At 39.0% G+C, this 14,108-nt stretch overlaps 1 protein-coding gene across 1 annotated transcript in view; it reads left to right on the forward strand.

The window, feature by feature from the left end:
• RHOBTB3 (Rho-related BTB domain containing 3) overlaps nt 1-14,082 on the forward strand; it is a 50,228-nt gene extending 36,146 nt beyond the window's left edge. Inside the window, exons 9-12 of the mRNA XM_015571581.1 lie at nt 719-892; nt 2,741-2,907; nt 7,697-7,793; nt 12,832-14,082. Coding sequence (XP_015427067.1) covers nt 719-892; nt 2,741-2,907; nt 7,697-7,793; nt 12,832-12,947 — 554 coding nt within the window. The 3' untranslated portion in view covers nt 12,948-14,082. The remainder of the gene's footprint in view (nt 1-718; nt 893-2,740; nt 2,908-7,696; nt 7,794-12,831) is intronic.
• The last annotated feature ends 26 nt before the right edge of the window (nt 14,083-14,108 follow it).

Consider the following 14,108-nt stretch of genomic DNA (forward strand, 5'->3'; position numbering starts at 1 on the left):
CAGTGGCAGGGGGCTTCTTCCTGCTTTCCCTTTCGCCTCCCTGCATTGTGCCTACATATGCAAATTAACCGCCATCTTGTTGGCAGTTAACTGCCAATCTTAGTTGGCAGTTAATTTGCATATAGCCCTGATTAGCCAATGAAAAGGGTATTGGTCGTACGCCAATTACCATTTTTGTCTTTTATTAGATAGGATAGGATGAAACAAAATATTTCATTTCAGTGTTTTTTTTTTGTTTTGTTTTATTTTTAAATATATTTTATTGATTTTTTACAGAGAGAAAGGGAGAGAGATAGAGAGTTAGAAACATCGATCAGCTGCCCCCTGCACATCTCCTACTGGGGATGTGCCCGCAACCCAGGTACATGCCCTTGACTGGAATCGAACCCGGGACCCCTCAGTCCGCAGGCCAACACTCTATCCACTGAGCCAAACTGGTTTCGGCTTCAGTGTTTTTATCTTCATGAAGTATAAACTAAGTAACAAGTAATTGCCTGACTTGGAAATAGTTGGTTTCAAAGACAACTTTTGAATGCTCTATGTTTCAATGAAAAATTAAGTCTCTGAATTAATACTGGCTACCACCCCCAAATTTGGTTTCCATATATCAGCTTAGCTGTACCTAATGCAATACCAGTCTAATCACAAGGAAAGTTGCTAGAATAATAATTCTGCAAGCTTATCTTACTTAATGCTGTTTCTCTTTTGAACCGTGCAGGTACGACGGTGCCAGCCCACAGGGCCATCCTGGTGGCTCGGTGTGAGGTGATGGCAGCCATGTTCAATGGCAATTATATGGAAGCAAAGAGTGTTCTGATTCCAGTCTATGGCGTTTCCAAAGAGACGTTCTTGTCATTCTTAGAGTACTTATACACGGACTCCTGTTGCCCAGGTGAGCAGTTTAAATGTTAGGTAATATCTGACAATTCTCTTTTTTAGAAGTGTCAGCCATTTAAATGAATTGCTTTCTGTGAGATCTGTTTTCACTTATGGCTTATCAGAGGTGACATCATGGAAAGTGCTAAGCAGGTGGAGGTAGTATTGGGACAATGACTTTTCAGTCAGTTCAAGTGGAAGAGCAGTGATTGGGTACCTCTATGGGCTCTGAGTCTGACATAAGTTCAGGTGTCCCCACCAGCACCAACAGCGTGGTGGCCACCGTGGGCAGCCTAGACATGGAGGTGTCTTTATATTTAGATTTGGAAGATATCCTGTTTGTTATTGTTTATGTTATATTGATACTGGCAAATATGTATGTTAAATAAAAACGACCAGATTTGAAATAATAAGAAAATTTGGTTTCTCAGGCATCCCCTCACTAGAGTAATTGATGCTTTGATTTTCAGGTTTTATCCTGTTAATTAGAACAAATGCTCAGAGAAGCACTAATAACTATAGGACAAAGCACTTTACAAATTGGTAAAAGGTGTAGGGCAGTGTGGTTCTCAACCTTCTGGCCCTTTAAATCAGTATGCATAATCTAAAGTTAAGGTAGACACTGGAATATTTACATGGGAACAATCACAGAAAGAAAGGTAATCTATTCATTATGTTAAATATCATGCACAGCGTGCTTGGTTCCTAACTATAAAAGAATGTAGGCATTTAAGGAGGGATAAGAGAATTACATCAAAAATCAAACTTACAAGGAAGTGTTAAAACAACAACAGCCAGGGTAATGGCCAGGGTTGAGGAGTTATTGTTTGTGGACACAGAGTTTCAGTTTGGAATGATATCAGAGTTCTGGAGATGGATAGTGGTGATGGTTGCACAGCAATGTGAATGGACTTAAAACGAATGAACTGCACACTTAAAAATGGCTGAAGGTGCCCTAACCGGTTTGGCTTAGTGGATAGAGCATCGGTCTGCGGACTCAAGGGTCCCAGGTTCGATTCCGGTCAAGGGCACGTACCTTGGTTGCGGGCACATCCCCAGTGGGGAGTGTGCAGGAGGCAGCTGATTGATGTTTCTCTCTCATCGATGTTTCTAACTCTCTATTCCTCTCCCTTCCTCTCTGTAAAAAATCAATAAAATATATTAAAAAAAATGGCTGAAGGTAGGGTGGGGGGGATTGGAGGAAGGTGGTCAATAAGTAAGTTCTAGAAATGTACAACATGACTGTAGCGAACACTCCTGCGTGATATATAGGCAAATTGTTGAGATTGTAGATCCCAAGTTTTCTCATCACGAACATTTTTTTCTTTTATTTTTTATTGTATCTATAATGAGATGATGGATATTATGTAAACCTACTGTGGTAATCATTTTGCAGTATATGTGAATCAGACCATCGTACTGTACCCCTTAAGCAGTGATGTATGTCAATTATTTCTCTGTAAAACTGGAAGAATGCTTAATGGTAAATTTTATGTTTATTTTACCACAATTAAAACAAAACAAACAAACCTGGAACTACAGCCAGAAGGAGAAAAATTGCAAGGATTTAGGTTAGGGAGCAGAAGGAATTCTCCTGTAGTTCTGGACTTGATTATTCAGGGCAATTATAGAATCTCTGTGTCTGGATAATTAAAAAACAAAAATGACACATGGATTCTCTTCTGAGGATGAAGGCTTACATTAATTCCTTTTTAAAATGAAGTTTAGAATGCTGACTTCTTCAAGGTTTTCTCTGGATACTCTATTCTGCACTGAATGATAGAGTCAGTATTTTCTGATTGCTTTGGGCCATAAAATAAATGGTTTGATTGTCCATTTTCTTTTCTTTCCCTCCTTGCATCAGCTGGCATTTTCCAGGCCATGTGTCTCCTCATCTGTGCTGAGATGTACCAGGTGTCCAGACTGCAGCACATCTGTGAGCTGTTCATCATTACCCAGCTGCAGAGCATGCCCAGCAGGGAGCTGGCATCCATGAACCTCGATATAGTTGATCTGCTCAAGAAAGCCAAGGTAATTGGCCCTAGGTATCTGCTTATTTGAATTTTTTAGAATCTTCTGAAGAGATATGTTAGTTCCTGTCCTAGTGTGGAAGTTTGGCTTAATGAGGCTAAAGTGCCCTCACAACACTTTTCTGTGGGCAGGTAATTTTGGAGATAGGTTTTCTGAGCAATCCCTTTCTAAGGAGGTAGAATTTGCTGATGGGGAACTTTTCAACTAAATGGTGGCCATTATTAGAGCCATTGAGTGTGGTGCAATACTGTGTCATATAGGCATTATAGGAAATAGAATTTACATTGAATTCCCCCAGATGATCACATCTAATGATCATATCTTAGGGCTCCTGAAAGGAAAATGACAGGATTGGTCCCTGCAAACTGATAGGATGATTAGGCTGCTCATTTATCTGCTCATCCATTCATTCACTTTCTGAACCTGTTTTGAAGTTTCAGTTGTTTGTAGGAAGTATAGGTGTACTTCATTAATCCTTTCAAACCTCCTTTTGTTGATATGTCTCATGGTATAGGGTATATATTTAGTAAAAATGTTTGAATTGAGAACCACTGTGGTACACCTACTCTCTCCTCAGAATATCTTGTGTCTTCTAAGCTCAGGACCCTTTTGTTTTTAATAATTGTATTGCTGCACATTCTAGGGAACAGGTAGATTTTACACAGTCAACTTACTGTGACTAATTGTAGTTACACAGACCCTAGAAAATGAACCTGACAAAGGACCAGGCTAGGTCTATACATAAACGAGGTCTGCTTTCTGGAACTCTGCTTCTGGAACTCTCACCTGTTGTCCCAGTCAGACATTTACCATCTCCTTATTCCCACTCTTTTAATATGTTGTTGGTTTTCTTTTATTGATATCAGCGAGGAAGCGGGGGAGAGAGAGATAGAAACATCAATGGTGAGAGAGAATTGTCGATCGGCTGCCTCCTGTATGTCCCCCACTGGGGATGGAGCCCGCAACCTGGGCATGTGTCCTGACCGGGAATTGAACCATGACCTCGGTGCACAGGTTGACACTCAACTACTGAGCCACGCTAGCCAGGCTCCCACTCTTTCTCTTTTATCTCTGGGAGCAAGAAGTTTATGCAAATGGGTCCAGCCCTTAACTATTCTTCCATTTCACCCCCTCCCTGGGACAGTTTCAGGGCCCGCAGCAGTCATGCACAGAGTGATGATTATTGACCTTGCAGTAAACTGGAACTTCTAGGTCTTTTTCACAGGAATATATTCAATCCATCATTACAGACTATCAAAACTTTGTGAAATATTATCTGACTATTCCTATCAACTTTGAAATCCAGAATTAGAAAAATATGATGAATTTGTCTTCATCCAAGTAGCTGAAATAGAGCCACATAATGCGGAAAAGGTCAGACTCTGAGACAGCCAAATGTGTGCTGAGGTGAATTCATTAATCAACATGTATTTTTAGGCATACAGTGGAATTCATTCAAAGCATCCAGGTCTTCCTTACTCTCTATTTTGGAGTTCTTTTTTTTCCATAATCAAGTCATAAGATCATACATAGTTAATATTAGAGATAAACACAAATATAAAAAAATTGAGTAACCCTGATCGCTCTTCTTTGTTATATATTTACAGTGAGCTTGGGATAAATAGCTACCCTCTAGATTTAATTCTAAAATGCACTTTTATTCTGCCTAGTATTTTCACAATCTCAGTTCATTTTTGATGTATCATTTTCAGACTATTCTAACAAGTCTGTCATACTTTAAAAAACTGGATAGGAGCTCCTCTTTCCTTATCTTGTAGTATCCTTTCTTATTATTAATTTGAGAGAGAGAGAGAGGGAGAAACAGAGAGAGAGACATCAGTTTGTTGTTCCACTTATTTATGCATTCATGGGTTGATTTTTGTATGTGCCCTGACCAGGGATTGAATCTGCAACCTTGGCATATTGGGATGACGCTCTAACCACCTGAGCTACCTGGCCTGGGCCTCTTGTAATATCCTTTAAGTAGATAGTTTATACATAAGAGAATTTCCAGTATGATTGCATTGATTTCCTTTAAGTGCCCCTTCCCCCACAAGTACACATACACAAACACACATGCACACACCTCACCAGCATCATTTATAATTGCATTGTCATAAATTCTTTCTGCCCTATTTTCCCCAACTGTGTGGTTTCTGATTATGTGATTATACTTATTTTTCTCTTGAATTTAAAAATTCTGAAATAATTCTTTTTAAATTTTACTGTTTGTTTCTGATGACTTTTCTATTTGCTAAGATTAAGCCTATGTTTATCAGTTTTCCTCTATTCTATTCCTGATGGTCCCTAGTTTGGAATTACGGGTTCCAGATAACAGGATAATTTTCTCCTAAGTTCTCTTTGAAGTTTCTAGTTTGAGGTTCTCCTTTACTAGCCAGTCAGAATTTAGTTACCTTTTCCTCATTGTTTCTCTGACTTCTAAAAGGTGAAATTGTTTTTAGCAGATTTAGACTTCCAGTAGCTCTCTGAGTAATTGAAATTTCTAATCCTTTCATCATCTCTGCCAGCTGTGTACTGTGTGTCAGGAAAGCATCATTCATACCTTCAATATAGATTAGCAGTTTTGATATTTTTCATTTCCGCTTCCACTTGTCCCTAAATTCTCTCAATTCTTTACCTTGTTTCCACTTTTTAGGTCCATACATTTCCATCAAGTTGAACTCTTAACATATAACACAGGCTTCTTTCCTTTATCGACCAGTTCCTTTGGATTGAGGTAGAAATTTCCTTATCTCTACTCCACTTTTAACCCTTTCTAGCCAAACTTTGTGATTCCTGTGAAGTCCTATTTACTCTCATATTAAAGTTTTAAACTCAACTTCTTTATAATCTGTGCATTAATATTTGGCTGCTTCGGGCCACCAGTTTTGTTTCTGACCTTTTCCTGGTGAGTTTCTAGGTATTTTTCTGCACCATTATTATTATTTACAGAGTTGTTAAATGCCATAGCATTTGGTTTACAGGTTGTTTTTTTAATGCCTATTCTTTTTTTATTCTTTTGTTTATTTAAGTTTAAACCTATTTTCTCAGTTCAGCACACATTTTTGCCCACAAGTAGTTTATAGGGTTCCATCTCTTGCCAAGAGCCCACTCTTAAAATTTCAGTCAAAAATAAAATTGTGCATTTGAATTATGTTTTTGTAGGCAGCTACTTATTTCTGTGATCACCTTTCTCTTTCAAAGTCACAGCCATCAGCAGTATTCTGAACTCTGTTGGTAGGTTAGTTGCTCTGGTTAATCGTCTAATAGTGTTGATGGCTAATAGTGTTGGTGGCTTCTGTTAAAATAGCTACATGTTCTTGCTCTATTCCCTTCAGATCATTCACATTCATCTGCTAAAATACAAGGTGAAAAAAAAGATTGTTAAAATCTGATGTGGGATTAGATGAACTATAAAGTTTCATACAACTCAAAAAGTCTGTTGTTTAATAAGAATCAGAGAGACCCTATGAATTGAAATGTTAAAACATATTCCCACATTATAACTTTTTAGAAGAGCAATACTTGAGTTTCTTCCTTAAGATTTGAGATTACAAATCTTTTTTCAATTTAGTATTACTTATTTTTTACATATTTTTGATTGTCCTTAACAGAACTATATATAGCCTAAAAGTGGAAACAACCTAAATGTCCATCAACAAATGAAAGAATAAATGAACTGTGGTATGTACATAACAATAGAGTATTCCTCATCCTTAAAAAGAATGAAATTTTAATATATGCTGCAACATGGATGAACTTTGAGGACATTATGCTAAGTAAAAGAAACCAGACAGAAAAAGGACAAATGCTGTGTAATTTAACTTATATGAGGTACCTGGAATAGTCAAATTTGTAAAGGTAAAATAAAATAGTGATTACCAGGGACTGGGGCTAAGGGGAAGGGGGACTTATTATTTAATGGGTTTAGGATAATAAAAAGTTCTGAAAATAGGTAGTGGTGATGGTTGCACTTAAAAATGGTAAATTTTGTGTATAATTTACCATACTACTACTACTAATAATAATAATAATAAAAAGAACTACAACTACACTCATATATCCAAGTTTCCTGCCACCAAGTTACCACACTCTGAAGTGAGTGGTTAGGTACATCAGTGAGTGTCACTGGATTGGCACCAAGGTGATGATGTCATGGCCAAGTTGCTCGAGTTCCCTCTCCATTAGCTATTGAAACAGAATGAGAAATATGCTGGGAATCCTGCTCAGTGTAACAGTACATCTGAGTTAAAAGCAACTATTCAAACATAACCTTCTCATAGAAATACTTACACATTGCTACCATAACCTTTGGTTGATGACACTTCCTCCTCTAAATAATTTTTAGTTTGCTCCTCAGATGAATTTCTTTAGATATGGCCAAGTGTATACCTTTGCTGACTGTAATCTTGCACAGATACAAGTGCAGTTAGTGAAGGCCATGGCCTTAGATTGAAAGCTTAAACTAAATCTTCGAGAACCTCACATAGCCTTTGTGAACCACGGATGCAACCATATATCTGCTTAAAGATATTCAGCCACTGCAGCAGCAGCAACTTGTTACTTATTTGATTTGGTTTCTTCATTGATGTGATTTTATTATTCTTTGTTATTAATGCTCCCTTTTCCTTTCTGCTGTCAGAGTAGGCTGAAGGCTGCATCATATATACAGACACATTACACATGGATTGGGGCTCTCCATGGGTTCTCCAGACCATTCTCTCTTAGCTAATCATCGTATTGAAGGTCATTATTTACAATACTGTTTCACTTTCCATTTCTCTTGCAGTTTCACCACTCTGATTGCCTTTCAACCTGGCTACTTCATTTCATTGCCACTAACTACCTCATCTTCAGTCAAAAGCCTGAATTTCAGGATCTTTCAGGTAGATTGCAATTATTGTGTTGAAAGAAAACTTTATGCTCTTTGTTCTTAGATGTGAAACGTAATTTATAGGAGTGGTAGTTTTTGAAAATTAAAAAATCAATGTAATACATTCCTTTTAAATACGCAGTGTGGTCATTGAGGACACCTTACGTAAGTCGCTTAACCTGTGTTACACAAGAAGTTTTCTAATGATTGTTTTATAGCTCCCATCCTTTTTAAATGCATTTTTTCCCTGAAGTGTGGTGATAAAGTGGCCTCTGTTGGCATTTGGTTTTGATAAACAAGATCTTGGTTTTAACCACCCAAGTCGGAAGCAAAATTTAAACAGTATTAACTGAAAAACGTTTTTTAATATAAGAATTGTATCTATTGTGTATTGTTTATAAAATATTGTTCTATTGTACTCACTGTGTTACCTGGGAGTAGTAACTTTTTATTGATCAAAGAATGTTGCGAAACTTAATGTGCAGAGAAAGTATGTGTAGTGTGATTTTTAAGATAAATTATAAAGGTCAAAACCAATCAAAGGTTGAGCTTCTCAGCGTTACATAAGAGGAAAGAAATGAAAATAGGCTAGTGATCAGAGTAGGTGATTACTTAGATACAGTGGTTTGCTCACGTTATTACCTAGAATAGACTCAAGGAATAATCAGATTAAAAGGGAAAGGAAATTAAAGATCAAGTTCTCTTAAACTCTAAACAGAGAACTCTCCTTGGAGATGCTTGAATTTCTTCTGAGGTGGGGTGGAGAGTAGGGAGTGAGAGAGGAAAGAAGAGGGAGCCAAGAGAAGTAGAGGGAAGACAAGGCTACATTTGTGCTTCTTGGATATTTTCCTCCCACCTTCAACCAGAGTAATTCCACTTTTATCTGCTTTATATCTTAGCCTTCTACATAAAAGTTTACTTGTATAAGAGAATCTGCTGCTAAAACAAAGTGAAAGTGCCTGGTTTCATTCAGCAAACCGAGAAATAGTCAGTTTTAGGCAAGACGCCTTGACAGACATTCATAGCCAGACAACAAACATTGAATGGCTAGTGGAAGCCTCTTTATGTAGAATTCAACTCTTGGTGCTGTAGAGTAACAAAATAAACCAAAGCAGCACAACATAAACCATCTACTTTGTGCAAGAAAGAAACAAAAAGTACATTCTGCTTGCTGTTAGTGTAGACATTCTTACACAGTTATTTGTTCAGAAGTCAATTAAAATGAAATGAATGAACATTTTGATTTTAGAACTACCTTCATTATGCTACCTTAGGTCACCTTCACTTGTAAACAAAAATAAGGTTTATTTTCCACTTACTATATTGTATAAATGCATGAGACACATGGAGAATGCTATTACAGCTTAGGAGAAAGATGCTCTGTAAATCCTTTGAGTTATTAATTTTTATTTTCTTTTATTACTTATACAATTACCTATAAAGGATATATGACCTCCTGCATAGTGAAAAGCAGGGCCCAAGGGTGTAGTTTGAAAAGGCGGGGCAGGAAGCTGAGGCTGTGTCAGTGATTTTCTGTGTCCTTTGATGGGAAGGAAAGGGTGTCACGAGTGCTCTGAATCGTGGTGCCTGCTTGTGTCCGGGGCTGCAGTGACCCTCCTGTTGGGCAGGAAACCCCCTGTGGATAAGGGAGAATTTGATGGTCTAAATAGATGGTCACAAACTGGTAGTCTGTTTGGACCACGTGGTTTCTTGTTTGTTTGCTTTAAATTGAGTGTCAACATTTAAAAATTGTAACACGTTACATTAAAAGAACTAAACTTTTGGCTTCTTTTGGAAAGTTGAAGATCTGGCTACTCTGGCCCATCTTCCCACACAACAGCTGCCTGGAACTGAGCAGTGGCTGCCGCTTTAAAGGCCGTGTCTTCCTGAGTGTCACAGTCACCTCTTCTTCATATTGCCTTACACCTGGCCCACTTCACAGGGTCACTTCAAGTTCAGAAGGGTTCTTGTCACAATCACTTCAGAGCTTTCTTAAAGAATCGCCTATTTTAGTTTCAAAAATTATCAAATTATTACTGGAATTCTGCAAATTGTTTTTTAATTGAGAATTTTTCTTATTTAGGGGTGTTTAGAAATTGAAAGTGAGACTGGAAAAGATCACTTGTCAATTCTAGCACTAATGCATCAGAACTCAGTGAAATAGCTCATTAAATATTAGACATTTTATAGACTGGACTCATGAAAGCAAACAGCAGTGCATAGGAATATGTTACCGTTGGCATTTATGGAGCCATTATTCTCACAGCTAGTTTAATTTAGCTGAATATTGTAGTATGTATTTTACTAGAGGCCCAATGCACGAAATTCGTGCAAGAGTAGACCTTCGCAGCCGCAGCAGCTCCTACCACCGCCACTGCACTCACCAGCCATGAGCCTATCTCAGGGCTTCTGGCTGAGCAGTGCTCCCCCGTGGGAGCGCACTGACCACCAGGGGGCAGCTCTTGCATTGAGCATCTGCCCCCTAGTGGTCAGTGTGCATCATAATGGCCGGTCGTTCTGCCGTTTGGTCGATTTGCATATTAGCCTTTTATTATATAGGATAACTGAGGATTAACAGATATTTGAGGCAATGTCCAACCTGAAAGATAGATACCCAAACCAAGACACAATGAATAAAAACAAAAGAGAAGTGAATAGGAAAAATCTACAGTTTTTCTACCTGGGTATTACTTTCCTGTGAGTCCTTATCCCGTGTGTCTCCTTTACTACTCACACAAAACACTTCACTTTTGACACTTCTGATCACTAAATGTGTGGGGTTTTATACCCCACACCAAGCAGTTCTCCACATCACCGGCTATGACCTGGTGATAGTGAGAGTGCCAGATCCTACAGGTTAGGGGCTCAGTCCCACAAGACCATCCCCCACCCCACTTCAGACACCAGTCCAAGTCCAGTTTTTCTGAGCAACTGGTATAGATCAGAGGTTCCAGTGACCCCCTCTATGGGTTCAGTTATCTTGCTAGATTGGCTCACACAAGGCAGGGATGCACTTACTTAAGTTTACCAGTTTATTAAAGGATACAGATGAATAGCTAGATGAAGAGATACATAGGGTGAGGTCTGGTGGGGTGTGGGGGTTGGGGTCCGGAGTGCAAGAGCTCATGTCCAGTGGAATTGGAGTATATCACCTTCCCAGTACATGGATGTGTTCACCAACCTGGAATCTCCCTGAACCTTGTACTTTTGGGGCTTTTATGGACACTTCATCTATGTAGGCATGATTGGTCATCAACTCCATTTTCGGTCCTTTTCCTTCTTAAGAGAATGGTGGGGATCAGGAAGGGGGGACACTGAAAGTCCAAACTTCTTTTTTTAAATATATTTTTATTGATTTGAAAGAGGAAGGGGGAGAGAGAGAGAGCGCAACATCAATGATGAGAGAGAATCATTGATTCCCTACTGGGGATCAGGCCTGCAACCCGGGCATGTGCCCTTGATTGGAATTGAACCCGGGACCTTTCAGTCCGCAGGCCGATGCTCTGTCCACTGAGCCAAATCAGCTAGGGCCAAACTTCTAATCATGTCTTTTCAATGACCAGCCCTCATCAGGAGCCCGCCCAGAATTGCCTAATTAGAATAAAAGACAATACTACCACCCAGGAAATTACAAGGGTTTCAGGAGCCTCTGTGTCAAGAACTGGAGACCAATGTATATTTCCTATTATCTCACAAGAAGGAACTTAGAGGAATAAAGAGACACAAGAGCACAAGGAGTAGAAGAAAACGAACAAAAACCTTTAAAATTAATATCCTCAAAGCATAAGAGATAGGCAGCCATAAAAACCAGGGATAGAAGGTTACAGTTGTAAAGACAGAGAGTAGAATGGTGGTTTCCAGGGGCAGGGTGGGTAGGGATAGGGAGTTGTTGTTTAATGGGCACAGTTTCAGTTTTGCAAGATGAAGAGCTCTGGAGCTTGGTTGCACGACAACATGGGTGTATATAGCACCACTTATCATACACTGTGCACTTAAAAATGGTCAAGACGGTTCGTTTTCTTTTACGTGTATTTTACCACAATTTTCAAAAAAGCAATACAAGAATAGGAAATCATTTTTGGACATTACAAATATAATAGCAAAAAAACAAAGTGACTAAAATAGTCAAAAGTAATGATATTTCCCAGAAAGAAAAACAAAAAGACTGGAAAGAAAGGTTTAAAAAAAATGGAGGCTCAATCCAGGAAGTGAAATACCTGAATAATAGAAGTTAATACAGATAATAAAAAACAGTGGGGAAGAAATTATCAAGAAATAATACAAGGAGTTATCCCAGTAGTGAAGGCCTTGAGACAGCAGATTGAAAAGATCTGCTATGTGCTGTCTCCAGCATTCTGAGCCAAGTTTTCAATCTAGAACTCTGTACCAAACCAAATTACAAATTGTGTGTGAAGAGGTGAAAGAGGTTTCATCACAAGCAAGGTCTCAGAAATGCTTCTTATGTGCCTGCCCTTTTCAGAAGCTAAGAAAGGTTCTGCTTCACCAAAACTAGAGAATCAAGGGCAGGACCTGGCGTCAGGAGTGTATGGACCAGCATGAAAGCATGAAGCAGGCCTCGGAAGCAGTAGGGTGCAAGTTCCGGAGGAAAGGGTCTCCAGGGCAGCACCCCCAGCCCTGCAGGGATGGATGGGCTACCTGAGAGCTCTGGCTTGGTTGGAAATAGAATGGAGGGGACTTGAAAGCGTTTGGGAGGTTGTGTTAGTTACAGAGAAAAATGAAACAATTAAATGAAAAAAAAAGTCCATTTTCATCTCCAGGAAAAAGTCATATTAAAGGAAGAAAAGAAAGAAAACATTATCAAATACTACTTAATGAATGGAAAGATGTGTCCTGATGACTGATGTAACGAAAATTGTATTTAATGATTTTGAAAAGCTTGAGGGCAGAGTAGGGAGTATATGGAAGTGTTCTGGGAAGTTGAAATGCCTGTGGGGGTTACTTGTGGGAGTTACCCCTGCATGACTGGGATACCTAAACTCGATCCCAAATAAAATGTATTCTATTAACATTCTTCTTTCTAAAAATTTTAGTGGAAGAACGCAGTTTTGTTGAAAAGCACAGATGGCCATCGAATCTGTACTTGAAGCAGCTTGCGGAATACAGGAAGTACATTCACTCCCGGAAGTGTCGCTGCTTAGTCATGTAACTTGGCGCTTTTATGTACACACACTTTTAAAATTATTATCATTATGAAGAACGGGATACCTCTGGGTACCAGTAAAATTCTCGTGACCGAAACATGGGCGTTAAAATATATATATGGGTGTGGTGGGGGGGAAAGTCACCATACAGCTTTCTGTGTTTACTAGCTCTCCTTGAAAAAACTATGATTGTGATCTTAAAAGGGAACAAAATATACCACAGGCTAAATCTAAGGCTTCACATAGTGTATAAAGCTGTTGTGCAGCTACTTACTCCCTTTAAGATGACCTGTTGCTTTGGCGATATTAATACCTTTCCCAGTTAAGAAATGTTAAAATGTTTTAGAAATCATGTAGGATTAATGCAGAAATTTCATCATGTCTGATTAATGGCTTTGTTAAAATTAAGGGCATGTAAAGACCCAGTGTGACTATTTCTATAATGAAAAATCTAGGGGCCGACTGATCATTCAGAGACTCTAGAAATCGAATTTTGCCTGACATTTTGAATGTGAAATGACACCTATTTTCACATCAGTGTTTGAACCATCATGAACAAAAAAAAAAAATCTGTTTTTTGTCTGAACAACCCAGCTGAGCCACCTTGTCTCTCCCCTGGGATTCAGATGGGGCAGGAAACCTCAGGCAGGATGGTTGTATGGCCAGGGCACAGTGTGGTCGTATAGGGTCAGAGCTTAGAAGGGCCCCTGCTTGGTTCCATCTTGAAATTCATAACAATGTTTGAGGAAGGGCCCTGCATTTTCACTTTGTGCTGGGCCTCCAAAATTATGTCTGTCTTGTAGTGGGATATGTACTAGTTTTCTTGCTCAAACATCATTGTTCCTAAAAGCAGAAAAGAGGCACTGATAGCGAGGGAAGAGAAGGAGACTTTCTGGAGGGCATGTGGGGGTTCTGGGAGCTTTGGGGAAATCTGTTCCTCCCAGGGCCTCTTTGCCACCTCCACTAGCGAGTGAGAAATGCGTTGTATTGTGTTATCTTTAAGACACTCACAGTTGTGGCTCTGTCCCAGACGAACCAATACTTTCTTGATCATTCTGTAGGACCAGGGTATTGGTAAAAGTGACTGACCAGCATGACTTTTATACGTATTTATGAAGATGCTCATAGAAAAACGTGCTTCTTCGAGAATTGGCTATTGAAGGCTC

This window comes from Myotis davidii, unplaced genomic scaffold (genome assembly GCF_000327345.1).
Source record: "Myotis davidii unplaced genomic scaffold, ASM32734v1 scaffold44, whole genome shotgun sequence".
NCBI lineage: Eukaryota > Metazoa > Chordata > Mammalia > Chiroptera > Vespertilionidae > Myotis > Myotis davidii.